Here is a 27426-nt window from a genome sequence, read left to right on the forward strand (position 1 = left end):
GGTGCACTGGATGAAAAGGAAAAGCAGCACACTGTCTCCTGGCCCCTCATGCACAGCCACTGCCCTGCCTTCTTAGTAAGCCTTAGCATGGCCTCTTGGCTGCAGACAGGAGGAGGAATATCTTTCTTTTCCAGTGCATCCTGAAGTTCATTCTGGGAGCCAAGATTTCATTTCCTCAGTGGTCCAGATTTTGTGGTTCCAAACTACCAAAGAGACATGATGTTGCTTATCTACCTAGTGCCACATACTACAAGGAGACCCACCTCAATATTCCCAGAGTTCATTTTCTTCCTCTTGCCCATAGACTTTGCAGTCTACAAATTATCAAGTAGCAAACTGTCCCAGCGGAAGACAGAGCTTTCTCTTGGCATTTGTAAAGGATGTGAAAGCAAGTAATTCCCCTGTTGTAAGTCACAAGCTCAGTGTCACAACATCAAAGGAAAATTACACTGAGTCAGGATGGTAAGGGCTTCCATTACAGTTAACAACAAAGTAGATCAGTTACCTCATTGGAAAGAAGACAAGAGATAATCGTTGGTGTATTATGGCAGAAGTCTAGGTTAATATTGTTATAAGTATATTTTTTAACACAAGAATCTACAGTGACTTCAGGTACAGATCAATGGATAGTAAAGGCAAAGACCACAGTAACTGGTCTGAAGACAGAGAAAAAAGTTTTTAGCTTTGTTCTCATTTTGCATCTGCACAGGTAGCATACAGAAAACAGAAAGTTTAAAATGCATTATTTTGTCCCAGTCATCTGTCCTAGTCCTGACTCTTACCGTCTCAAAGATGACACAGTCATTAGTGGGACATTTCAGATCAGCCAGGAAAAACAATTTATGGATTTGACAACTAAGTAAAGGTGACTTTTCTTCAAAGAACTTATCTATTAATTCAATAGTGGATTATATCATGTAGCAGGAGGAAGCAAAGAGCCATCCTCTGAGGACTGTTCATCTTTCGTATTAAATATTTATCTTGAGACTTGATAACTTCTTCCAGTTGCTGTAGACAGTGCATAGGTGACTCACTTTTATTAGATGCCTGACTTTTTGATAACTAAAGTTATGAGAGATGAATTCAACTCTGAAGCTATAGTGAATTATGAAACAACTTGTTTCCTCTATATTCGTTATGGCAAAAGCTTTCTTTAGTCAGCAGGCACTGGCACTAAAGTGACTTCTGTGTATTGCCAGTGCAGACCAGGAAAGCATCATCCTTAATCTATTAGCTAATCTTCCAAACACTAAAAATATGGAAATTGTTCAACTTTTTCTGGAACCTCTCATGTTTACTTAAACTGTTTGCAGGTTGGTTGTCTTTTGAGAGAGTACCTTGTCCTTAATAAATGAGTTAAAGAAGTGAGCTGGGATACTAAACTCAAATCAGCTCAGTTAACACTTCAAAGCTTGAGTTTCATTGTTGCCAGTCACTGGAAGTTCTCATCTCCAGTAAAAGCTTTTGGAAAGCCAACAAGTCTGAAAACTTGATTCTTCTGCAAAGAAGTGTAAGCTTTATGTGCTCATTGTGTAAGCTCTGCTGAACTTTCCTGCTGAAAATCCTTTCTGTGAGGTGAAGATGGGAATTGAGATGGTGCTGTCAGTGTTGCCAATACTGATAGCTGTATCAGCAGTACCAGTTGAAGCGTTGACATTCCAGTATGATGCTGCCATTTAACACTCTTTCAGCAGCTGATTGCACAGGTAAATCTAGCCTCTGTGGCAATGAGAAGTACATGCTAAATAATGCATCATCATACAGCTTTGATGTCTTCCCTCTCATTTGCCAACTGGCCTCTCTCCCCAGGACACGGAGGAATATGCTAAATCACTACCTACAGTATGTTGGTCAAAAATAGTATTCCTTTTCCTCCTCTCTAATTAGGAGTGGCCAGCATGTGGCTTTGAGCTGCCTGGGGCTTGTGAATAGGTTTGCCAAGGCAGGGCTGCCTTCCTGGCTGTGGTCTGAAGGGAGACAGCACAAACTCCTCACCGGTTCATTGCTGTAGTCGCCTGGGGCTTATGCAACAGTTGCTTATGCAAGTGATTAACCCTGGGCCCATCCGGCAGTGGAGTAATGTAATGAGACCCTTTGGGAATCACTGACACCTCCCTCCTAGGGGCAGCTACAGCTGCTCTTCTCTCCACGAGACTCCAAAATACGGGGAAGGGGTTTTACAGTCCTCAGCCTTATAAAGCTTTGGCATGCAGCTTGAAAGGCCTGTAAGCATCAGAAAAGGTGATGGTCCTACTATAGTTCTATTTTGGTGACAGCTTTCTAGTTAAACAAATACTAAAATGTCAACCTAAGACAACGAAATTTTAAATTGTGACACTTTTTGCAGATAAGGCATAAAGATGTAAAATGTAGAAGCTCTGAAGATACGTGGCTGGTCAAGGCAAACAGGGATCCTAGCCATCTCTGTGATGCAGATGGATTATAGGGGGACAAAATGGGGAAAGACATTTCTTAGACACAACACACAGACGATCTGCTCCTGCAGGACCAGCAACAAGATAAATACATGTTAAGCGAGCACTCATGAGCACACTTTTCTTTCTGTTGCTGCTGGCTATAGAGGGCAAAAGCTGTTTGCTGTTTTCCTGTCTGTCCTCTCCTTGGCACATCTTCTGCTTAGTTGAAGCCATTTCTCAAGCATCTTCGATTTCTAGTTTCCAACTCTCACTGCAGATAGCTGGGGAATAGAGAGATTCTTCTTCTGCCTGCCTCTTTTCATAAGTTCTCCAATTAGCTGCTCGTTCTGAGGCCAGACCATACTGTTTTTCTGCAGGACCTGGGAGGTTGTCTTGTGAACATTTAAAGGAGAAGACCCTTTCCCAGTAACAAAGATTCTTTTGCTCCCCTCCCTTGAAACTGAGTTGAGTTAGCAACAGTTAGGACATTTTATACTCTGATTTTTAGTAAATAACAAGTTTCCAATTAAAAGTGGGAGAAAAATATTAAATTAATTTGATTTATTTTTCTGCTCCCAGATACAGCTGCCAGTGCCTACCACTTTGATAAATTAATTCAATATTTAAAAGCAGTGAGTCCTTTGCAAGGCTTTCCCTGAAACTTTTACTGTAGACACTAGTTATCTGATATTCCACCTTCAGTATGATGTCTTGTTGTTGGAAAGCTAATTCATATGATTTTGGCTTTGTTAAACACAGAATTGTGACACTGCCAGCCCATATTTTAAAATTAAGTATGTGGCAAATAATTATTTCATTTGTTTTTATTTGTTTATTTGTTGCTTTGTGTGTTTTGTTGGTTTTTTTTTTGTTTTTGTTTGGTTGTTTTTTTTTACTGTAGTACCCTTTCAATGGCCCAACATCAAGAATGGAGCCCTGTTTGATGAGCAGTACTCCCAGGCTGCATCCCACACCGGTGACTCCTCGCTGGCCGGAGGTCCCAGCTGCAAACTCCTGCTACACAAGCTCATCCATGCACTCCACAAGATATGGAAATTCTAGTGACATGTACACCCCCTTGACGACACGCAGAAATTCTGAATACGAGCACATGCAACACTTTCCCGGCTTTGCCTACATCAATGGGGAAGCCACTACAGGCTGGGCTAAATGAAAATGACTGCTATCAACTAAGCCCACATACTTAAAAGAGTCACAAAAACTTCGTGATGTGTGGGACTTTTCATGGATGTTCTTCAAGGGAGGTGAAGATGGAAAAGACCCCAGGCAGATAAACATAGACCATAATGTGGGCAGATTGCAGACTGGTATGACTGAACATTCCTGTAGCCGAAAAAGATTTTTGTGCTGTTCTAGACCAGTTTTGGGGCCAATCTGTGCCTTTTTTAATTCTGGCATGTGGGCCAACCCTGTGTGCTGTCAGTTTGAGTGAGCCATTTTTGCCCCCCTCTCTTATTGACAAATGTTCATGAGTCTTACAAAAAAGTACTCGAACAAGACCTATTTATAATTTGAATTAAAGACAGAAAATTTACTCTCAGCAAAACTCTGTCATCTATTCTTCTTTTAAGCTATTAATGCATTTCTTAAAAACCATTCTGCAGAGTCATCACTTATTCATATCAGTTTCTCTATCTGGTTCCTTAAAAAGACAAGTGTTGCTGTAGGCTTCAGTTTACACTTAACTTTGTATATTGATGCACCTTTCTGTTGATCCAGTAAGTTTGATCTTTACAAAAGAGAAGACATGTAGCATTAAATTACACACTGCCTTAAGTTGACTATTGTTCTTATTATATATGTATTTGTGTTAAGTTTGCACAATCTGGAAAAATCTAACTTCTCTGGTCAGTAATGACAAGGTAAGAAGGGACTTGGGACTGGGAAGATTTTGGATTCAGAGCCACATATGTTAAATATGATGATATGAAGCAATTATATAAAGAAAATGACAATGCAAACATGATTATTCACTTACTTACCTATTGACAGGTATGAAAATGTTCTCTCGATTCCCTCACGTGGTGATAATTCTATATACATCTACAAAAGCAAAATTCAAAGCTGTGCCTTTGAACTTATTCTGTACTGTGTATGTGTGGAAAAATGTATTGTATTTTGGGGACAATTTTTCTTAGGCATTTTCTGTCAGATTTGTAGCTATTTGTGAGTTTTTGTTAGTTTTTATTAACATAGCTTTTTCTTCTGTATTATAAAATGCACCAAGCAATTATGGTGGACCTATTACCCTATGGGTAAGAAAAAAAATAAATGGAAATATGACAACAGGCATTTTAGTAATCGTTTTGTAAATAAAATCTTTGATAGCACCCAGTGTGATGATAACCATGTCTATGCCTAAAATGGACATAAGTGTTATTTGTACAGTTGTGCAAGATATATGAGGGATTTTTACACCCAAATAAAGTTCTTGAAATTAAATAGATGCCATCTAAATTCACTTAAGTACAAAAACTCCTACAAGATGCAAACCTTCAAAAATCTTAAATGTAATCATTCATGTTTTTATCCAGTGAAGGACTTGAGAACAAATACAGCTCATGGCAAATGAGTAGTCCTACACCTGTACTTGCAGCTACAGACTGCTGACAGGCTATGACAGGAGAGATGATTCCATATTGCTTAGTTTAAGCCCTGCTGTTGTTCACCTAAGGCATTGTATTCCCTGAGGAAGGTAAGATGTGCTATCTTCTTCACAGTACCTGGTAACAAACGTGTCGCCACTGGAATACTGGAAATGGAAACGTCATTTTTCCTCAGGTAAGTAATGAAGGGGGCAAAATTCTCAGACCTTGTATGCTTAACTAGTGGGAAAACTGGTGAGAGCTTGGGGTCTAAAGAGGAATGTGCTGGAAATCTGCAAGGATGGAGGGAGAAAGGCTGCTCCAGGCCAGGTTTGGCAAATGTCCAGGCCCTTAAATACTCAGCCAAGGTGGGACTTTCAGAAACACACCGGGAGCCAGTCTCCACCTTCAGGTACTTGGTGAAAATCTTGCTCTCTCAGTTAGTGTCACAGACCTTTTGAAATTTTCCCCTTCAGCTGGTCTTACTACCCAATCAACTTTTACTCTTCACTTTTTTTAAGGACAGGGATGATCAGGCTTAGACTAACTCATCTGTTTTATTCTTATTCAAGTTATCTTCAGGCAAAATTCGTTACATTGTGAAGAAAGATTCCCATGAGGAAGTTTTGTCAATTGCCAGTCTTTAGCAACTAGAGTTTTGATGTGTTTGAGACCAAAGTCCTACAATGCATTTTGTTATTGAAGATGTTTAATTCAAAGCATCGATTCTGGCCTATTAATTTTTAACAGGCATAGAAATATCTACTTCATCAAGACTGTGAGAAATTAGTATGAGAAAGGCGGTGGCACTACAAAATAAAAATACACTTTATTTTCTTCAGTGAATTCCAAGTCTCTGCATTGCTTTGCATCTGACAAGAGCTTAATGTGACCCAAACCAGTCGATTCATCATTACTGGAATGTTGATCCATCTCCACTTACCTGATGGACTGTGGATCATGACTTGCCATGGTCCCTCCAAACAGATGCACTGTTAAAATGTTTGTGGGCAGAACTGACCAGTAACTCAAAGCTGGTCTTTGGAAAGATCAGGATGGAGGTGAACCCAAGCACCACCCAAGGGGAGCCAGAAGCACTTCCTATGTTTCTTTTTATAGTAACTTGTTAAACCAAATGAAGTCTAATCCCCATGGACTGAAAAAGAGGAGAAAATGAGACTATTTTAGAATACAAACATGCCATATCCTTCAACATGTTTGGGGACAACTCCATGACCCTGATTTCAGCAGCTCAGGCAGACTGTTTAGGAAGGAGGATGGATATTGGACACAGAAATAATAAAAACTTTCTGAGCAGAGAACTGCAACACCATGCACAAAGACCTGGGAGAGTTTGTTCTGACCAACAGCAGCACCACAAAGCTGCTCATAAAAAAAGAACCAAGAACATCATCAGTCAGATAGGGCTTAGAAACCCTTTTGCAAAAGAACCTCCACAGTCCTTCTTTTTATTTTGGATTAGTATAGAATCTTGTGTTGATGCCACAGGAATCTGAACGTGTGCTTCCAACTACCTTTGAACTGCTTCCTGACGAGGGCTTTGAAATTTGAACTGGACACTCATGGGGAGCAATTTGTTGATTGCCAAATGCCACTCTACAGAGATCACCATCACCACCTGCATCAGAAGTGCTGCAAGGGAAAGCAGGCCCTCTCCCCGGCCACCACAGCTCAGACACTACCATAGTAATACAAACCGCTGGAGCTTTCAGGCCACAGGGGTGTACACCAGGCAGCTCCTGAGAGGATGATAACTTCTGGGTAGAATGGCTGATTTGGGGCAAAAATCTCTTAAGTCATCCCAGTACAAACTGCCAAATCTCCCGAGTCAGAGTCTGCAGCGTGTTAATTAAACCTTTCCCTTGACCATGGAAACTAAAAAGTGCTGTTTCTTGCCTTGATATATATTTATGTATATATAAAGTAAGTGTGTGACTACACAAATGTTTCTGAAGAAGCTTTCGTACCACATGCCAAAATATTCAATCTCAATTTCACTTTTTCTTCTGTTATTTTATTTTTCTTTTTTTCCTTATTTCTCTTTTTCTTTTCCTTTTCCTTTTTCTCTTTCTTCTCCTTTTTCCTTTTCTTTTTCATTTTCTCTTTCTTTTCCTTTTCCTCTTTCTCTCTTTCTCTTTCTCTTTCTCTTTCTCTTTCTCTTTCTCTTTCTCTTTCTCTTTCTCTTTCTCTTTCTCTCTTTCTCTTTCTCTTTCTCTCTTTCTCTTCTTTTTCTTTTTCTTTTTCTCTTTCTCTTTCTTTTTCTTTTCTCTCTCTTTCTTTTTCTTTTCTCTTTCTCTTTCTTTTTCTCTTTCTTTTCCTTTCTTGCTCATATTCTTTTTTCTTACAAGAAATACACTTCTTATTAAAAGTGTGATCTTTTTCATGGCCTAAAACATAGGCAGATAAATTATAGATATCAGTAACATATATAATAGAATATAAAGCAATATGATATATTGCAGCATAACTGACATAACATATATTTTTAAATAGATTTATACACACACATAAATGTATATGAATGCATGCATATAAAAATCTATTACAATTCTTTAAGATTTTTCATTACCAGGTAGAAAAAAGACTCAGCGGGGGAAGAGCAGTGAGAACACCATTCAGTAGCATGAATCCTGTTTTTGTCAGGCTACCTCTTGCTGTTAAGGTCACTACCCTTTGACAAAAATGGCCTCTGACCTCCCCAGCCCCACAATTCTGTTGTGACTGACCCTGAAACCCATGAAATTCAGGGACAGACATTGCTTTGGAAGGTTTAGATAAAGCTGACTAACATGGGAAGGGCTGACGGTATGCACCCATCTGAAAAGGTCTGCCAGTTCTTTGGTAGAGGATGCAATTTATTCTGTCCCCCTCTTTCACTGAAATCCTAATCCTTCATATGCTACATAAAGTGGAAACTAAAACGAACTGATGATGAATAACAATGTGCCTTTAAAGGGCAGTAACAGTTTCGTAATAATTTTTTTTTTTTTAGGTTTTGTAATTAAAAAGAAAATAATTGGCTATGTATAAGTAAAATGAGTGTTTTGCTGTGCTATATAGTAAATCTAAGCAGGCTTATGATTTATTATAGAGTTGGAAATCCAACAAGGAAAGGATTATTTTCATTGGGTTTCTTTCAAAACCTCCATTAGTATAGACATGGATCTCACTCGGAAGATATGGCTGGATTTTGTTACTCCTTGAAGTCATGCTGTTCTGGTTTTATATCTCAGTTCAACCCATTGTGGCAAGAAACCCCTAACCAGAAAATAAAGATCGTAGTTTGGGTCTGCATCTTAAACACATGCAGGGATACAGTAACATGTCTCAGCACCTTTAGTGCTCGTAGGAGCCACTGTTCATCTGCAGGTGCAACGTCCCTGCTCCAGTGGTATTTCCCATTATGGAGCCAGTCACTTGTGAGATGAAAGGTGTCTCTTTGTGACCACAGAACACCTCCTGAAATAAAGGAATAAATATTTTGACGACAGACGGACCACACCTGCCTTTGAACATGTTTTTTTCTTAACTTCAGTATATCGTTCTCTGCTCTCTAGACAGTTAACTTCGATTATAGAGTGCCTTGAATATGGAAATACTATGTGTGTTCTCACTGTAATTTAAACCCATGGTCTTGCAAAGCTCTTTATGGAGACACCGTTCACCTCTGCCCTGCTCTGCCCTCCTGCTGCCCTCCTATGCTGCCACTTCCTCAACAAAACAGGGAGACTTTTCCTGTACCACCACTGCTCTGGGGCGTTGGACTCGAGCAAAAGGGGTTTGTTTTGCTGCCAGACGTTGCAGTGAAGCCCCACTTCAGGGAACAGACACAGACTTCACCTGCGGTGGGGGCCCAATGACCAAAAAGTTTGAGGAAACGTGGCCAGCCCTGGTTTTGGCAGCCTTTCGCCTTGTGATACATATGCACAGGGCAGGTCGCAGAAAGCAGACAAGCCCAAGGAATATGGACGTGCCACCGGCCATCGCCACGGCGCGATCCCGGCCACGCGCTCCCGCCCGGGACTCGAACCCACAGCCCTCACCCCGCCCCTCCGCCCTTCTCGGCGGAACTCCCGGGGCCTCCCGGCACGGACTGCAGCACCCAGCGTGCCCCGCGGCACCACAGCCCTGCGCACCCCGCCTCTCGCCCCAGAGCCGTGCCGCTCGGCATGCTGGGAGTCGTAGTCCTCTCTGGGCAGCGGCCTGCTGGAGGCACGGCAGCCAATAGGAGGGCTCGGGGGCGCGCGCCGCCGGCCCCTGCAGCCAATGGGGCGGGAGAGCAGCCCGCCGGCCGGGGCGGTTCCCGCGGCAGCGTCAGCCGCGTCAGGGGGCGTGGGGCGGGCGGTCGGGGCGCGGAGCGGGGCAGGGCGGGGCGGGCATGGAGCCGGGCATGGAGCCGGGCGCGGAGCCGGGCGCGGACCTGGGCGCGGTGCTGGAGGCCGTGGAGGGGCGCGGCGGCGCCGAGGCGGTGGAGCGAGTCCTGGCGCGGTACAACGAGGAGGTAACAGGTCCCCTCCCCCGCCCCTCTGCGCCGCTCCCCCGACGGTGTCGCCGCCCCGCCCGCCCCCGGCAGCGCCACCGGCGCCGTCCCACTCCCCCGGCAGGGGCTGCGCCCTTGGCCCCCCGGGCTCGGCTCGGCGGCGGGTCCCCAGGGCTCACCGCTGCTACCGCCGTGCCCCCAGCCCGTGACAGCCCAGGCGGCCTTGCCATGCCATGCCATGCCCTGCCCTGCCCTGCCTTGCCCTGCCCTGCCCTGCCCGGCTCGGCACGGCCCGGCACAGCCTCCTGGCCCTTCCCCGTGCGCTCCCGCCCGCAAGCCAGGCAGGGCACCGCGGCAGTGCCGCGCTGCTGAGCCAGGGCATTGCCCAGGGGCAGTCAGACTCCCACGGCAGCACAAAGCCAGGGGTGTCGCGGGGAGATGAAGCCTGTGGTCGGGCTCGGCCCCGACACCTTCGGTCTTGTGTTCGGGCAGTGCTGTGGGTTGTCGGTCACGGGGCTGTAAAAAGCCACAGCGTACACCTGCTCACAGCTCTTTTAACCTACATATACGGCTGAGAAGAGGCTGGGCAGAATAACACTGGAGTCTCTTGGATACCTGCCCACCTGCCACACCACCGTGTGAAGGAGTACCAAGTGTCCGCTGCCCTTGCAGTGTGATACGTGTGTGTGCTCAGTCAAGAAGTGGTAATGCAGGAAAATACAAATCAGAGTGACAATAGGTGTTAGGTGGATTTTATTTCCCCCTCTTCCCCCTCTTCTGATAGGGACATTTTGACACTTGGATTTTAGTAGAGCAGCGTAGTCCCTTTTGACAGATTACCTCTCAACCCATCAGGTGTCTGTCCTTTGTGTAGATGCTTGTGACTGGTGCACAAGTCTCTAAAGCTGGTATTGACTCAGAGTTTGGCTTTGGATGTAATTTAAATGCAGTTATGTTGAACTAACTATCAGCTGAAATTTAGGAATATGTTACAGGAACAAACGTTTAGATTCATAGCCAAATTAATGTGGACTGGTGTATAGTTATTCTTCAGCCTCCCAGAGGTGTCTTGAAATTTGCTGTCTCAAGTGCAATATGTTTTAAGACTAACAATGGCAGTAACTGATTTCTTTACTCAAACTTGAGCTTTTGTGCGCATGAAATTCAAATGTAGAGATAAATGCAGCTGCAGGGCCCTTTGTCTGAGGGACTGGTAGACCAGGAGTTTGTTAAACACATCTGTTTTAACTTACTGGCCTCTGAGGTACAGAGGAAGGATTCTGATTGAGGAGAACTTTTATCTCTGTCCTTACTCTTCAGAATGACCCTGCGTGAAATGTCAAAAAGCATGCACAAACATAATTTCTTAATTTTGCTATATTTGGTTTTATGCCTTCTCAGCAGCTTTGTGAGATTATTTAGACTTGAATTGAGTTCTCAAGGACAGAGTGAGAGCTGGTGCAGTTTCTATTATGGCATTTCAAGTCTTTGAGTGAAGTCTTGGAGTTACATGTGTAGCTACTGTTTTTGAAGTGGGGTGGGAAACTTTTAATACTGTCTCAATATAACATTGCTCTTACTGTATTTGTTACAAGTTTTCCATCATGTTTCCTACCTCTGGTTTTCTCTACAAGGTGTTACTGAATCACATATTGCCTGTGGGACAGTGAAAACTGGGCAGAGCACTCCAGTTTCCAGACCTTTACCTGTGCCTCTTCTGGGCTTTAGGTTTCCTTAGGTTTTTTCCCCAGTAAGAAATTTAATGTGCTTTAATTGAAGGGGAAAGGATGGATCAAGTGTAGTTCCAAGGTGCAGGTGTCTGTAGAATAACTATAATGAGAGAAATCAATAGGTCTGTTGTTGCTCCTGTGTGCTGTTCCAATTGCAATGATTATTGCAAGTCTCTGTTCCTCCAGCACTTGGTCTTGTTGCTGTCACTACATTTCTTTTGTAAAATTTCCAAAAATGTTCATGTGCAAACACAAGGGTTGCCTTCTCTGGGTTAATTACTCATCATTTAATGTTCACCTGCTTTTAACTGGCATTTTACTGAACTTGTGTGGTTCATTTGGGAGGCCTGTAAGAGGGAGGAAGGGAATTATTTTCCACCTGTTGAGAGAGGAAGGGAATTACTTTCCTACCATCCTCCAGGCTCTAACTGATGTTGGTAACTTTTGGTGGTAGGGTAGATGTCCAAGGTCTTTCTGTGTAATTGCAAGCTTGGGTCATGAAAGGTAAGAGGCCCATGAATGTGCTATGGAAGGTCACTTTTGTTTTCTAGTCACTTGCATGTGCAAATTGCGTATTAGAAATAGAAATTGAGATTTTTTTTTTTTTTAGCCGTTCATCATGCTTAATCATTTAGCTTGGAAGTTTTAAAATATTAAAATAACTGTCTGATGTTACTGCTGTTTTCTTTGACTGTCAGAATAAACTTTGTCACACAAGTAATATTTCACTAATAACATACTGCAGGATACTAGATCTGCGTGGGAAAGAATCTGAGGAATACGGTATTTGTAAAACACAAGGCTCTAATTAATGTGGTTTTTTTCACTCTGTCAGTGCCACATGTGAGGTAGTTAACTCTCATCAGAAGCGCAGCCTGTAGATAAAAGCTTACTATGCACCAGTAGTAGCTGTAAAACTGTTCATTGAAGTCACTCACTGAAGCTCTTGCTGTTGGGTAGGGTGGGAAAAGGGCATGAACTGACATGGTTATAGGCTCACTATCTGAGGCTGGTTTTAACCAGATTCCTGAAGTTTTATGATTATTTTGCAGGCATTACATACGTAGCAGCTGACGTGGCTGTAACAAACTCTTGTCTTTATTTACAGAATCGGTCCATTTTCAGATTTGATCCAGCAGATGAAGACAAAAGAAAGGTAAGTAAAATAGGCTATTGAGCTGCATACCTCAATGTAGAAGTATCAAAGCAGTCTCTTAACTTAGCTGCCATTGTAAAATGGTGCAAGCAGTGATTATAAAGTTATGTTTTAATTTTTATTTATTTGGTGCAAAAGACATCACAGCTACACATTCCCATTTTTTTCTGAAAGAGAAGACCAAATTTCCTTAGCAAAACCCCCAGTCGTGAATGCAAGTAGTAACAGAAAAGCCCATAAATAAATTTACTGGGTACAGATTTGGGATGAGATGGAGGAATAAGGGTAAAGATAACTCTCTGTCTCTACTGAGATTAAATTCTGCAATAGATTTTTCCATTTTCTGTCTTCTCAGCATGTAGCAATATGAAAGATGTATTTCTTGTCTGTGTTAGATACTGAAATAATACTAGGTGTTAAGATCAAGTAATAGGTACAGAGGAAAGTTATGAAGCTGTAAGGGAGAAAGCTACAGAAGGCTGTTAATTCAAAGATAGGGGCAATCAGTGGTATGTGCATGTCGGGTTTCAGAGATGGAAATGTTTGTGTGTTGCAGTATTGAGCTGTACAGGTGTGTCAGGGCTTAACAGATCCCCTGAGACCCATTCACAGCTTCATATTTAAAACTTGGACATGGTGGGGTTTTTATTTTTTTTCCTGTTATTTTTAGGGTGTAATATGTAACAAGAAGACTCTTTCTGTTCTGTAATTAATTTTGGGGCTAATTTGCATATTTATTCAGAAAATGTTCATCAGTGGATGAGGCTGCATGTTTCTCCTCTTTCTGGACTAAACTCAGAGCTTGAAATAAGAATTGCAGGGTTCCTGCAAGGGTAGCTTGTTTGAAATTGGACACACATTGATCCATTCCATGATTTTGTTCAAAATCTAAATATTTTAAGGTATTAAGTCTTTTTCTGGTAGAAACGGGCAGGATGATAAATCTGTCCTTTGCATTTGCAAAACCATCAGCTGTGTAATCTTAAGTTACAATTCCTTATTACATGGATGACTTGAAGCCTTTACCTATGGCTTTATTCGAAGCTGACATTCAGTAGTGTGGTGATGGACTGTGTGTGTCCTTTTCGATCTGTAGAACAACTCAGCTGGGATCTTGATTTAGTTTTCTTACTGTGTTTGTGTTCGTACGTCTCCTTCCCCACCATCCCTTCCACCTGTTTTTACAATGCAAATGAGCAAGTGTCTGGTCTGAGAAACTGATTGTCAAATAGAGAACATAGGAGAGGCTCCTTGACTGCATGTGCTCAATATCTTTAGCATCTGTGAAACACTGAGCATTCTCTTTTCACCCTTCAGTTAAGATAAAAAATAAAAGTGCTTTAAATTGAAAGGGAACATTGTACATGTTCTTGCTAAGAGCAAATTGCTGAAGTTGTCACTAAAATTGATGAGAATTGCTTGAAGACAGCATGATGCAGCTCAGGTTCCATTTTTTGTTAGTTAATGTACTTGAGTTGATAGTATTTGCAGTTTTGCTGCTAATAACTTAGAATGATTGGAGTGAAAGAGAGTTTAGACAAAGGGTCACAATCCATAATGAGGTTATGTAGTAGACTTGATGTTCAGGTACAGGGCAAACACAGAGGGACTTCATGATTTTGTCATTGGTTTCTGGTGCTGTTGAAAGTTTGCATTATAACCCGATGAATACAATACATACTTCTTACCAGCCTCTTGCTGCACATTGGGTTTGTTCATGGCCTAGGAGTAAATTTGCTTATTTGCCGCAGCAAGCCTGACAGACTTTGCTGTAAGTCATTAATGCCTATGCAAGAGTGCAAGTAAAAGATCAATTATAGCGATGCAAGTTTTTTCTCTGCCTCATCATGCAGCTTCAGCCATGACCTTAGGATTACATCAAGGTTGTGTCAGTAGTGTGATTGTGTTGTGATGTAGGTGTAACTATGCTTCAAGCTTTTCTAGGATACTGCCTGCTAGGGAGAGGACTACCCATACACATCAGTGATATGCTGTAAAATATGCAAGATAGAAAGGCAAAATTATGACTTGACTGGAAACTGGGTAAATTGGACAGAATGAGTTGCTCTGCAGTGATATGGCTATCAAAGCATGATGCTTTAGGCTATAACCTAAATCAGCTGTGACTTTGTAACACTGAATTCCAGGAGGAAAGTAGGTTGTGTCCTCTAGAAGGCAGGAAGAGAAGTAATGCAATCAAGCATGTCTATCTGGACATAGCCAGAGGACTTTAATATCTCACAGGGTGATAAAAACACAAAATTGTAATGTGAGCTGTCCTTGTATTTGTTCTGGTTTGCATAATGATGTATGTGTCTGCATTACCCTGTATGGTGGATGCTATCTATGGATATAAATCAGATGGCAATCTGTGTTGTACTGTAAGATCTGCTCAGATACCAGCCTTATCAAGTTGGTGCCATTCCTTCTTAACTTGTTATATGCTTATAAGAAACTATGTATTTCTGAAAGGCTGTTTTGCAAGCCAGAAGTAAATGTGTTCTCGAGTAGCAGCTGAAATTAAGGCAGCAAGGTTGCTTCTGAGGGCCTTAGCCAGCTCTTAGAAATCTAAAATATTTGTCTCAACCAGTCAAGAAGCTGTTGACAGTGTTTTGCTGAAAAAAGTTGAGTCTTCAGAACTGTGACGCTTCACAACAGCATGTCATAGTTAATGCACAGTTGGTTCTCTAGGTCTGTGCTAGAATCAACTCCAGAGTATTAATATCTGTTCATTTGACCAGGCAATCACCTCGGAGAGAGGTGTCAGGTGTAGTGTTTCCCTGTCTGTGTGGCACAATGGGTATTTCAGCTCAAGCCTCACATGTCATAATACAAAAAGGAAAGGATTTTTAGGACCACTTTATCATTATTTAATAGCTTTGCTCTCCATTATTTATACCTCGTCAGGGCTAAATACTGCTTCTGAAGTAGCAACACAGTTGTGCTGTTTACAGACTTAAAATGATAAGAAAGTTGTAGCACTGTTTGTGCCCTGGAAATGTCTGTCAGCACTGATTGCCTGGTTAGCCATAGCATTCCACAACTAGAAATTGCTACAGCACCATTTGTTGAGGTGATATAACAGGAAAAAGTACATCTGTCTGTGGTAGCAAGCAAGACTTTTTAAACTGGATAGAGATGCTGAGTTTGAGGGAGGAAGGGGAAAAAAAGGAAACAGCAACCAAATGTTAGAATATTACTCATATTCTTACCAGAAATGGTGAGATATTCATGATTCATATGTTTCCTTTTCCACTCTGTTCCTTTTGTCTGCTTCACCTCTTGTATTACTCGCCACATCTGGTTTCTGCTGGATCAGCTCCAGCTTACTGTGTTGGGTCAGTTCTGTAATACTGATCTTTAGAGTTTTAGACCAGTTTTCTTGAATTACTGTTCAGGTTCAATTTGAACAGGATGTGTCTAGAATTCAGTGGGAAGAAAATCACCACAACAGTCTTTTCCTACGTTGCTGAATGTTTTCAAGCATTGAAATAGCTAGTGGTAAATCATACCCAAATGTATTGTGGGCCTTTCTCTCCCAATTAAATTCATGATGTGGGGAGATTCCTTAAGGCTGTGGACAGTACCATATTGGAACTTTGGAAGGATGGAAGCAGTGAAGTATGCTGATGGAGCAAGACGCTGTCACGCTCTAAATCTCAGAAGAACCTCATTCTTAGATAGTGCTGTTGACGCTGATGCTTTGGGGAGGTCTGAAGGTTCCTGCAGCCACCAAGGCACAGGGCTTTTCTTCTCCCAGTAACATTGTTGCAAACTTTTAAAGGCTTTTAGTGAGTGTCCTGTAAAAATATTAAGTTCAAGTGCTCCTGTGGGCACACTGTGTGGTGTCTTAGTTGTTATTGTTCTGACTTTACTGAAACCCCTTAAGGGATTACCAGTCTGTAAGAGAAAAAAGTTACTAAGTATCGTTCATTAATATTAAGCGGTTGTGCTGTTTCCCTCTGGCCCTGCCAATTCCCATCAGCATTTTTCAGTCTTTTATGTCTCTTAAGGTTTGTGGCAAGCCAGTGAAACCCATCTCTTCTTTTAACACCCTTCTTTCACCACTGGGTTACAGGGCGTAAAAGGGTTCTCCTTCTCCCTGTCCCTGGGATGGCAAGGAGGGCTACTATGAGTGCAGCTACACGAGATTTCACCTTTCTGTGACTCTGAAGTTTATTCCCCCAGTTCTGACAACAGGGATTACTGTGCCTGCTCCTCACCTCACCTGCGGAGTGTTGTCTGCTGATGCTCTCCCATGTTCAAACGTGCAGTTTGGGCCTCTGCCATGTCAGAGCTGGCAGGGTCCTGCCAAGCAGGCCAACCTCCTGCTGTCAGTACCAGCTGAACAATGAAGTTTTGAAGTGGAGCGGACTGAATCCTCAAGGACTACAATATACACCTTCCCTCCTCACCCACATCAGTCCACAAAGACTAGGCAAAAATGTGGCATGGCCTTTTCAGAGGAGGTTATCTAATCCTCCTATTATTCAGTATAGTTGATGATACATGTTATATAAATGTTGTCTTGACTTCCAGAGAAAATGAAAGTTTAGACTAACACTTCAAATACCTTCTCACTGCCTTGGATGCTTAGCTCTGCAACCTAATAGAAACTTAGAAACTAAAGACTTGTGCTCCCCTTTTCTTCCCCCTCTTCCCCCCAGTCTAATTAGCCTGTGAACAAAGGTGGAAGAAAGTGGAAATAAAGAAATAATACCTTTTTACCCTAAGCTACACAATAGGTCTGTGGCTGAGCAAGGAAGAAAACACAGGTCTCTTTTGTCTCAGGAGAGAACTTTTTCTACTGGGCTGAGTTGCTTCTTAACATCAAGAGTTTATGCCGTCAGGATAAAGGACCAAAATGGATTGATGTTTTATTCATCAAAACAAGACAACAGGTTTTTCTGGGCTTCCTGTTTTGACACACAATAAAATTTTACACTACAGCACAGACAAAAAGAATGGTGTGTATTGCTCTATGTTAATCTTGCTATTAGCACCAAAGCTGAGACATTACAAATTTTAGAAAAATTATTGGACTTTACAATTAAAAAAAAGGTTTAAAAATACTAGAAACTGCCTTGAGTCTGTGGAAGAAGTGTATGAAAAACAGTTCTTGCATGACTGATGAAAGTCCAAATCCCATCTGAATTTTGAAAGGATAGAACTCAAAGGAATGTTAAAATCTTGCAGTTAGCAATAAAACTTATGAAACTGGGACAGTCATCATCTATGTTGTGGAAGGGAACGTACCTTGCTGTCTGAATTTTCACTTCCTGTCGTTTCCAACCAAACAAGGGAAATCAGTGTCCCTGAGTTTGTCATGCTAATGGCCTACAAGGTGCTGAAAGGAGCACAACCTAAAGAAAATGAAAAGCATAATAATGCTTTAGTAGTCACACCCCTTCCTGTTTCTCCCCTCTCTGGGCATCGTTTCCCTTGCACTGTCAAGGCGAAAACAGAAAATGTGAAAATGTGCTGTATGGCATTTGGTTTTGGTTATCTCCAAGACAGTTTCCTAATAGGATGAATTTTGTTTCTTCAAAACTTTCCATGCTTGGTTCTTCAATTATAATAAGATGCTGTAGCTTTTCCTTGGGCTGCTATTGGCACTTGGGATCAGCCAGCAACGGTTCACTATCATGGATATTGTAACCGAATGTTGATTCCCCTAAAATCACTCTTGATGGCTCACTGGAGTCTAACTCCAGAGAACTTTGTCAGCAGTTGCTATGTGTTTTTCTCATATGTGAGTCTTGTATCTTCAAAAAATAGTGTGTGTGCATATATATAATGGCTAGGAAGCTTAGTAACCTATTCTTAAGTTTGTAATGGCCTGGCTTTTAATCTAGTGTGCAAAAGACTGTAACTGGCGCTTTTGGAATTAAACACTAACCTTGCTTATATTGTGAAATATAAGCAGCCAAGCCTTCAGGAACATGTAGGAAATTAGGTGCCTGACAAGCACAGCGATGGTTTGGGGTTTTTTAAGTTGCAAGCAGGTAGCTAAATATAAAAAAAAAAAAAAATCTTTTTAGTATTTATCTTTAGTACAGCTGTTCAGAGTTAAACCTCTTCTGTTGCTGCATTTCAGTAAGATTTGAAGCCAGGAGTTGATTTTATAATCTTTAATTAAATTGCAAAGATAGCCTTTATATGTATAGAGGAAGGGTTACACTTCCACTGGCAAGTCAGCAGGAGTTTGATACCCTTTGGGATGCCTCCTGCAGTGCTTTTGACATTTGCAGTGACACTTCTGTAGCAGCAGGTGGGTGCAACTTATGGGGAAAATACCAACTAAAAAATGAATCTGAGGTTTGAGAGGCCTGGTCTCTTTGTAGTCAAATGAGTGTTCAGGTTTTATCTGTTTGAGGTTAAAGACCAGAGCACCAGATGCAAGATTTGTGTAGGCAGTGCTGCTCACAAAAATGTGGTGTCCCGCTTCTAAGAGGAGAGGAGCACCCAAGATTTGTAGATGGTTGAAAAGGATGGGCAAAAGTAGAATGGTCTGTAAAAACTTAAAACATTTTATTAGCAAGTTATATACTTGGCATGGAAATTGCTGTAAGTTAGTCCCTTATCTGCTGGTATAAATACAAGTGTGGTAGATTTTGAGTAAGAGGTAGGGTGAAAGAGAGAGGGATTAAAGAGAGGGAGAGAGAAAAACGAGCCCTGGCTCCAGCATCAATCCAGCTGATGAAGTGTCCAGGGTCCTGGTGCACATGCACACTCAGGCTTTGTGGAGCTACCTTTTTATAGATAAGTTTTCCCCTCAGTGCAGCTAAGTTTTTTGCTTTCTATGCAAGTTAATTATTATGCACAGTTCTTCTAGACTTTTCTGGAAATAATTTGAGAGCTTCGAGGGTGTTTGGTCTTCATTGCCCCCCACTGGGTCAGCCTTTGGTCAACAGTCCATGCCCACTTCCTGACCTTGTTGCTGCCCTTGTGCTGTCCTGTGTTGTACCTGTCTCCAGGAGCCAGAACAGGGATGTTTGTTCCAGAAAAGTGCTGCCCTACCTCCGTATGGCCTCCTTCTCCAGCCACATGCTGTTCTTTCTTACAGTGTGTTACTGCCAACAGTCCTTGGTTGTCTCCACAGCTATCCAGCTGTCGGTGCTTGAGACAGACACATTAGCCCCTTATCTGCTCAGCTTCTACACAAAAATGAGGGTCCCCTTTATTTCAGTGCTGTTGATCAGATCAGATAATTTATTAAGTGATCCTTGGTATTTAAGTTCCTAGAAGAAACCGTCAGCACTGTTAATTAGAAATCAGTTCTGGTTCTGTGCTCTATTTATTTTCTGATAATGCAGTCTGTCTGGCTCAGTATGTCTTTGAAGTGCCCATTCAGCATCTTGGTGTTGGGAAGGCTGTAACTTGGCTCCTAGTGTTGTTAGTGTGGTTCTGCCTACACAGGATCCGAAGAGAGGGAGAGTCCAGTGGGTGAGCCAGCTGTTGAATTTGGGTAAATTGTTACAGACCACCTTGTAGCAGCTGATATAAACAAGGAAGACAATAACTGCTAAGTCTGATAGACATGTACTTAAAAAGAGAACAGAGTAAACCGGCATTTTCCTGGAGTTCTGTGAACTGTCCATTCAGTTCTGTGTTACTCCTCAAAACCAAACAGGCTTCACAGCTGTTACTTCAGCTTGCAAAGTGCAGTTAATTGTATGGAAATCTCTCTTAGCAATAGAAACAAAATTCTTTTAAGAAGTTGAGCTGTGACAAGGTAATTTGGATGTGGGTCTGGACTGTTATTTTTTGTTTCCTTGGCATTTTTAAAAACAGTTCAAAGACGCCACCTTCAGAAACACTTAGTGCAGGTCTAGCATACCATGCTTAAGTCAGGGGGTTGTACAGATCTATGTGAGCAGCATTATGTTAATGTTGAAGCACTCTGAAAACTCTGTATTTGAGTATCTTTTTCCAGCCATGGTAAGTACCTGTATGGCTGTACAGGTGGTCAGATGTGGGTTTTATACTGTTTCCATGTCTTTAATATTCTGATAAAGATTTCTCCTGTTGCCTCTGTGATAGTGAGAGGTGGAGCTCATTCCTTGTTTTCAGACTTCTGCTGGATTAATCTGGTCAGGGCTGTGGGGATGCAGTTGAGATCTTGGTTGTCCGGGTGGTGCTTTTGGGTGGGCTTAACCCCGGGACAAGCAAACTAGAAATCATATTGAGAGTTCCTACTGTCTGACTTTGTTTACAGATTGTTTTTTCACATTGTTGAAGACTTGTGTTGTTTTCTCCCTTATTCTTCTGGAGTGTCTGTTCTAGATTTGCTGTAGACTTAATGTTTGTTGTTGGTTTTGTTAACTTTTTTATTTGGCTTTAGTTGTAAGTGATCACAATAAGAAAACTTGCTTGGATGTCTTAAGTGAAACCTTTGTTTTGAACTTTGAGTCAGGGTGATGGGCTTCTGTGCTCCCCACCTTTCATTATGGTGGTGATGGTGAAAAATGAAATTCCAGAGACCATTCCCCAACAACTGTTTTATACTTCACTATTATTCCTTTGCTTTTTGTAATTTCTTACATGACAATGACTGCCTGAGACCACAGTAGGAATTTCAAGTCTTAAGCAGACTTCTGCACTACGGCTTTCAAATCAGTTGCTGCTCTGGCTTCTTTGGTAATTTATTCGTGTCCATGGTCAAGACACAAATCTTGGGAGGTGAGAAGTGTAGAGGAACAGTGTCCTGTGTGGTACAATGCAGTTGGTATTGTATCGGGAACTTCTTTGTAACTGTACTTCTGACTAGTACCCCAGAGTTGTAGTAATGTTGTCCTGAGCTTAAGGCATAAAAATCCTATGGAGTCCTCTCAAGTCAAGCAATCTCTTCTGTCCTGTCTTTTCTGCCTGTTAATTGATCATCTAATTGTCCATTTCTACCTTATGAAAGGTAATTCTTCTGTAATTCAGATGTCACAGTTCTGACCTGCAGGTTATTGCAGTGTTGTATTTTCCTCATGCTGCATTTGAATGATTAATGTTTACCCCTGTAAGTCATGCTGGTATAAAGTATCAGTGAAGTATTTTGACAATAGTGGCAATTTTGGCAATAGAGAATAGCATCTGCCATTTTGCTTAATGCTTTTGAAAATGTTGATGTATTTGGATTGTATCTGTGAGGAAAACTGCTTTTAGTGCTCTCTGGATGCCTTTTGTAACAGTTTATATTTTGAAGAGCTTATATGGAATACCTAATTTCTCAAGTCAGCTGGAAACTCAGAAGTTATATGGAAGCTTAGCAAAAGTAGTTTCTTATTGCCACCAGTATTTTGACACTAAAACTGTTCCTTTTTTGTTTGTTTATGTTTGCCTAGAAACTCTGTGAGGGAATTCTAAACATCCTTGAAAAAGACACAAAAACATCATGTCAAGTTGCCTGCCTGGAGGCCCTCCGGATTCTCTCCAGGGACAAGAAGGTTTTAGTGCCTGTAACCACAAAGAGGAACATGCAGATCCTTATGAGGCTAGCAAAGTTGGACAATGTGGAAGATCCTTTGGAGAGAGTGTCTGAATTTCCTGTTATAGTGGAAGCTTTAAAATGCCTCTGCAATATAATTTTTAATAGTTCAGTCGCACAGAAGCTCAGTTTGGAACTGAATCTTGCAGCAATGCTCTGCAGTCTTCTGCAAAAATGTAAGGACCAGCAGTGCGTTGATGACATTAAGTGCTTTGATTTGCGTCTGCTCTTCCTCTTGTCACTTCTGCACACAGATATTAGATCACAGTTGCGTCAGGAACTGCAAGGGGTGCAAGTTTTGACTCAGGCTTTGGAAAGTTCCCTGAGTGTAAGATGGACAGAAGAATATAAAGCAGCAGAAGATCGTGACAGACCTCCTCTATCTTTGCAAGAGACAGATTGTGCCATTGAGGCACTAAAGGCTCTATTTAATGTAACACTTGACAGTTGGAATGTCCACAGCAAGGTAAGGCTTAGCTGAAGTGTTTTTTCAATTGATTTCGTTTAGCGTGGGAGAGCCAGAACCAGCAGGTAGATACAGAATAGGTAGTTGTTGTCCAAGCCCCAGGGCAAGGATTTTAATGCTTAACTTTTGCTACTCTAATTTTGATGGAATATAGTTGCAATTTTCAAAAGAGCAGCTAAGGTAGTCTTCAAATTTTGCATCCTAATTTCTCTGTATGCAAAACCAGTCTGAGAAAATTTGTGTCTGAATTCTGAACGTGTCAAGAATTGATGATCTTGGTCTTTCAAGAGGTTTTGAGTCTTTAATGCTCATTGCTTCAAATACCAAAATAACATTTTTGTTCTTGTTACTACTTAGGCAAAAAATCTAGTCCATACGTTTTCTATGTAATGGAAGAATAGCTTGGATTATATGATGCAAGGTAAAACTGTGTGTTTTTTAATAAAACATGCAAAAAATACTATTTTGTAAAAGTCTGAGGTTTACAAAAGAAAATAAACATTGTTCACTAATAGTTAGCTGGCTAGGAAAAGCTTTGCAATCAGAAAGTATCAGATGGCTGCATTTCTGGTTGTATAGCAATAGGGTAATAGAACTGAGAAGACTCCCTAGTCTTCATCTGTTCTTCTGGGCATGATAGTAGGTACATCATCTCTAATTTTGAATAACCTAAATCTGTGCTACAGTAAGAGAATTATGTAGGGAATCTTTCTTTTTTAGTCCACATCATATTGTCTCTGAAACAGTGTTTGCTGACTTTTCACTGGGCATTGTAAATATGCAGCGTATAAAGCTGATCAAAAGTGTGCAGTAGTTAAAACTGACAAATAATTATGCTCTTTAATGTGTTGGACTAGACAGCAAATAAGATATTAATCAGAGCTTTAAGGAATGTAAAACTTGACTAAAGTCTGAAGTTTATTCTTTGATTTAATGCCTCAAGGATATGCTGAATAAGAAATCCTGAAATTTAGGATTGAATGATGGAGGGATCAGAGAAGCTAATACTTTGAGTTTCAAGGAAATATAAAGAAAGTGAGGTTTCTTTCTTCTGTTAATGTTCTTGGTTTAGTCCTTTATTAAAAGTATCTTTAACTTTGTCAAAGTTCTTTGTATAGAGAGGGTGAAAAAGAATGTAGCACAGCTTTATGGAAAGCTGGGAAAAGAAACTCTAGTACACGTTCACCTCTTAATAAGCAAGCTCTTGATATCTGGATCTTGACGTTGGTTTACTCTTAGAAAATACTGAATCTGTAGAGATGTAAAGCCCAGCTTGGGAGCCCCTGGTGGTCTAGAGGTTAAGGACGCGGCGCTGTCACTGCCGAGGCCCGGGTTCGATTCCCGGTCAGGGCCCCTCCCCGGGCAGATGGAGCTCGTTAGCCCATAAGGCAATCCATCTACGTCCTGAGGACCTCGCTGCCACCGTCCAAGCTCACTTGGCCCCGGCAGATGAACCTCAGGATTAAAGGGTGGGCTCAGTTCCACGCACACTGTGTCTCACCTAAAAAATCCAATGCGCAGGCTGGAAGGTGTAAAGACTTTCCCCGGATCTTCGTTCACGAAGACTGGCCATTATTATTATTATTAAAGCCCAGCTCACTGCAGAAAGGCAGGCAAGAGGTGGCACGCAGTTGTGACATCATTACCTGCTGAAGTTTCATGTGGCTGCTGTCTATGATGAAGGAGGTTTGCTCCCACAAAACATATCCTCCTTGGAAAGTCCAAGCATGCAGCTTTTTGGGTTTTTTTTTAATGAGAGTTTAAGACATCCTGGGGCAGGAGAAGTTTATTTTGTGTTTTGAGATAAAGCTTATATAATAACTCTTTACTAGAAGTTCCTAAAAGCAGGGAACCTGTAAATTAAAGAGCTTTTTAGTAGTTGATAACTGTTAGCCAGATATGTTGGTTGACGTTCTGCTCAGTGAATGTCCCAGTGGCAGTTTTAATGATCTGTAAGAAGAGTAAACAGCGTGTTAATGAGCTGGGCTGAAGAGACAGAATTTGAAGAGGTTCCAAACAGTAGACAGGATGGAAAATCAGAGCAGAGAAGTTAGGCATGAGGGTAAAAGGCTAAACGAGATTCATCCCAAGGGGGACAGAACCATTTGAAACACCAGTATTTAGTGACTGGAGATGGTTTCAAAGTAGCAAAGCTGGACAAGAGCTGCAGGTGGTGCAGTTGGCAGATTTGGATGCTGATACTACAAAAGATGCTTTGGGGTGCTTTGTGCTCAGTCAAACACACCAGAACATATGATGGATATGAATAAGACCTATTAAAAAAGGGTGAGGACAAGGTTACACACAGAGGTAAATGATTGCAGTTACTGGTGTACTTTAGTGCAGCTGCTGTCTGGTGGGAGGTTGGAAGGGGGAATTGCTTGGAGAGAGCAAAAGTAGGGCAAATAAGGTTGCTGAGAAGTTATTAATGAAATGGAGGAAAGGTATCAAGGGAACAAAAGCAAGTGAATTAGGATAAGAAACAGACTGAGTGGAGGGAATGAAACTATTGGCAGCAAAAGGCCTAAATGAGGAGGTGGCAAATTAAATGAAAAACGTACGTAATCTAAATCAAGAGGTGGTCTGATGTAAATACAAGAAGGAAAATGGCCAGTGGTATATTAAGAATAATGTTATGGAATTGAGCAAACACTCGTAATTCTTTTTTCTGGTAGTGAAGGCTCATTTAACTGGAAAATACTCCCCAGTGACTTTTACAAGGCATAGTTCAAAGTCAGTTTATGATAGTTATGTTGAATTAAGCATGTAGTGAACTCTAAGGTACAGTCCTTTTATTGATAGGGATGGATGTTATGATCTAATAGGTATTTCCCATCTTTAATTTTTATTATTCTAGTGACCTGAAACCCTCACTTGCAATCTTCAAAATGAAAAAATATCTTCATAATTTATATTTATATAGAATGAATCTCATCAATTTCGTTACATGGCTGCCATCCTTCGACACTGCTTATTAACCACGGGCCCTACTGAAGAAAAAACTGAGGAGTTGCACAGGTTGGTAGAACTGCAGAACCAGTCCACGTTAAAAGATTTTTGTTTGGTTTTTTAAGTAGAAATTACTTTGAGTAAAATCTAAAATGGAAATCTGAGAAACAACAAAAAGTATTCATTTTGAGTAAAATATTATTAATCTTCTTTTGATGAAAACTGTTTGCCTCAAATATTGTTTAGGCATGTCCTCTGTTCCAGACAGAAAGTTTCTGGCAAGATTGTTATTTTCTACCAATGATTATGGAGCTCACCTTCTTGAAATTTTTTTATGTGCATGTGTGTGTATCTGAGGATGAAAATAGATATGGAAGTTCTAGAGATAGTGTAAATTGGAGTGGAATGCAACTTCTGATTTTTTGCACAGAAGCTGATAGAAAAACTACATTTTGAGATTGTCATATGTAAGTTTTGCAATTCTGTGGATTAGGATAGAAGTAACGAGTTGATATTTTATCTCCAGTAGCTCTAGGCTGCTTTATTAAAAGTACAGATATTTTTCCTTGGTTGTTTTGGGGGGGGGGTGTTGTTTGGTTTTGGGTTTTTTGCTTTTGTTTTTTTTTGTTATTTTGTTTGCTTGTTTGTTTTATTTTTCAAAAACGAGTGCATCATCTTGCAGTTTTAGGTGTGTGGGGGGGGCGAGTTCCTCAGTTCTGCACCCAATTGTTAGGTATTTGCAGCAAATAATTCAATCAAAATTCAGATTATTTTTAGTGAGGTGGTGGTTTTCTGTTCAGTGTTATTGTTCTTTTTCTGTAAAATTCTTATCCAAGTAGGTCAGCTGTTCACAGGGCCTGACAGTGATTCCCTGTTATCTCTCAGCAGTGAAAGAGTGTTGCCATTTTTTCTTCTCCAAAGATGTCCATATATGTAAGTGTAGGATCTTTTGAAGATCTTCTGAACCAGCAGTCTCTAGGAAGAAGGGTATATACTTTTTCACACCCAGCAATCTTGAAAGTGTTAAATGAACTTGATTAAAATCTTGGAAAGCTCTCAGAGATCAGCAGTCTTAGTAGGTGAACCCTAAAATCCCTCATCAGAGCCCTTCTCAGTTGGTGCAGACTAGCTTAGAATAATTTAGTATACTGCTGCAGTAGTTGCCATGACTAAAGTTGGTGCTGTGTCCTAAAAGGCAGTCAGTGCTGCTGCTTATGGTGGGTGTTTTGAGCTCTTATCCTCCTTGAAGGGAGGGACTGGTAGGAATAAATTCCCCATTGCTGGGAGAATTTAACAGCTGTGGATAAATTCAACAACTACAAAAGAGAGCCCAATATTTTGATGAATTATTATACAGGTGATGCTCTTCCCAGGCTCTGTGTCATTGTCCGGAAATCTAACTAGTCTAATCACCTTGTTAACTACATTGCCCTGTAAAAATCAATTATCTTCTCCTATTGCAAAAGGATGCATGTTATGCAGGTCCTTTTGGTTTTAGCTTTTGCAAACACTTGCAGATGAGATCCCGAAAGGGCTTTACATAAAAGAAGTAGGAAACTGTGAAGAATGTGTAGTTATAGGTGTGATTTCTGTCTTTGTTTTTTCAGTCAAAAGGGATACTTTGTGTAGTGATGCTGCCCATGTGGGCCTTATGGAGACACCAAGTCAAGGCAAAGGTTCTCCATAATTGGGAGAGGGTGAAACAGGAAAGAAATGAGGACACACATCACTGTCACTTCAGTTGTTTCCCCTTCTCCATCAGACTCAGTGTAGCACTGCATCACTTTCTGTTATGCTGAGAAAACTTTTTCACTCTGTTAGCAAACTGTGACTAGTTTACTTAGCTCAAGTTCATAGAGTAAAAAGTGCAAGTATAGCATTGCTGAATGTAGTATTTGATCTTGATTCACTTGCTAGAAGAGCCCTGTGCAGGTTTTGAGTTTCGTGATTCAAATATTTCAGCCTATTTGTTGAACCCGAGTTTTACCTTTGAATGCTACAAGGATGCTACAGAAGCTGAATAATTGAATATGCTTTTCCACCAAGGCTATTCATCACAAGGCAACTCTGGAATAGAAAAGCTATAGTCAGAAGTAATGCCCCTGCAAATCCTCAGAGGGATT

The 27426-nt window shown here is 41.2% G+C and overlaps 2 protein-coding genes across 4 annotated transcripts in view; both read left to right on the top strand.

The window, feature by feature from the left end:
• Window positions 1-4730, top strand: part of RFX4 (regulatory factor X4) — a 96142-nt gene extending 91412 nt beyond the window's left edge. For all 3 annotated transcript variants that reach the window (XM_027886658.1, XM_027886659.1, XM_027886660.1), the window contains one exon: window positions 3319-4730. In XM_027886658.1, coding sequence (XP_027742459.1) covers window positions 3319-3591 — 273 coding nt within the window. In that variant the 3' untranslated portion in view covers window positions 3592-4730. The remainder of the gene's footprint in view (window positions 1-3318) is intronic.
• A 4704-nt stretch (window positions 4731-9434) lies between these two features.
• Window positions 9435-27426, top strand: part of RIC8B (RIC8 guanine nucleotide exchange factor B) — a 34672-nt gene continuing 16680 nt past the window's right edge. Inside the window, exons 1-4 of the mRNA XM_027886645.1 lie at window positions 9435-9545; window positions 12363-12410; window positions 21746-22354; window positions 25278-25372. Coding sequence (XP_027742446.1) covers window positions 9435-9545; window positions 12363-12410; window positions 21746-22354; window positions 25278-25372 — 863 coding nt within the window. The remainder of the gene's footprint in view (window positions 9546-12362; window positions 12411-21745; window positions 22355-25277; window positions 25373-27426) is intronic.

Source organism: Empidonax traillii, unplaced genomic scaffold, assembly GCF_003031625.1.
Source record: "Empidonax traillii isolate 1590-97213 ecotype Southwest subspecies unplaced genomic scaffold, ASM303162v1 scaffold191:size1449129, whole genome shotgun sequence".
In the NCBI taxonomy this organism is placed as follows: Eukaryota; Metazoa; Chordata; class Aves; order Passeriformes; family Tyrannidae; genus Empidonax; species Empidonax traillii.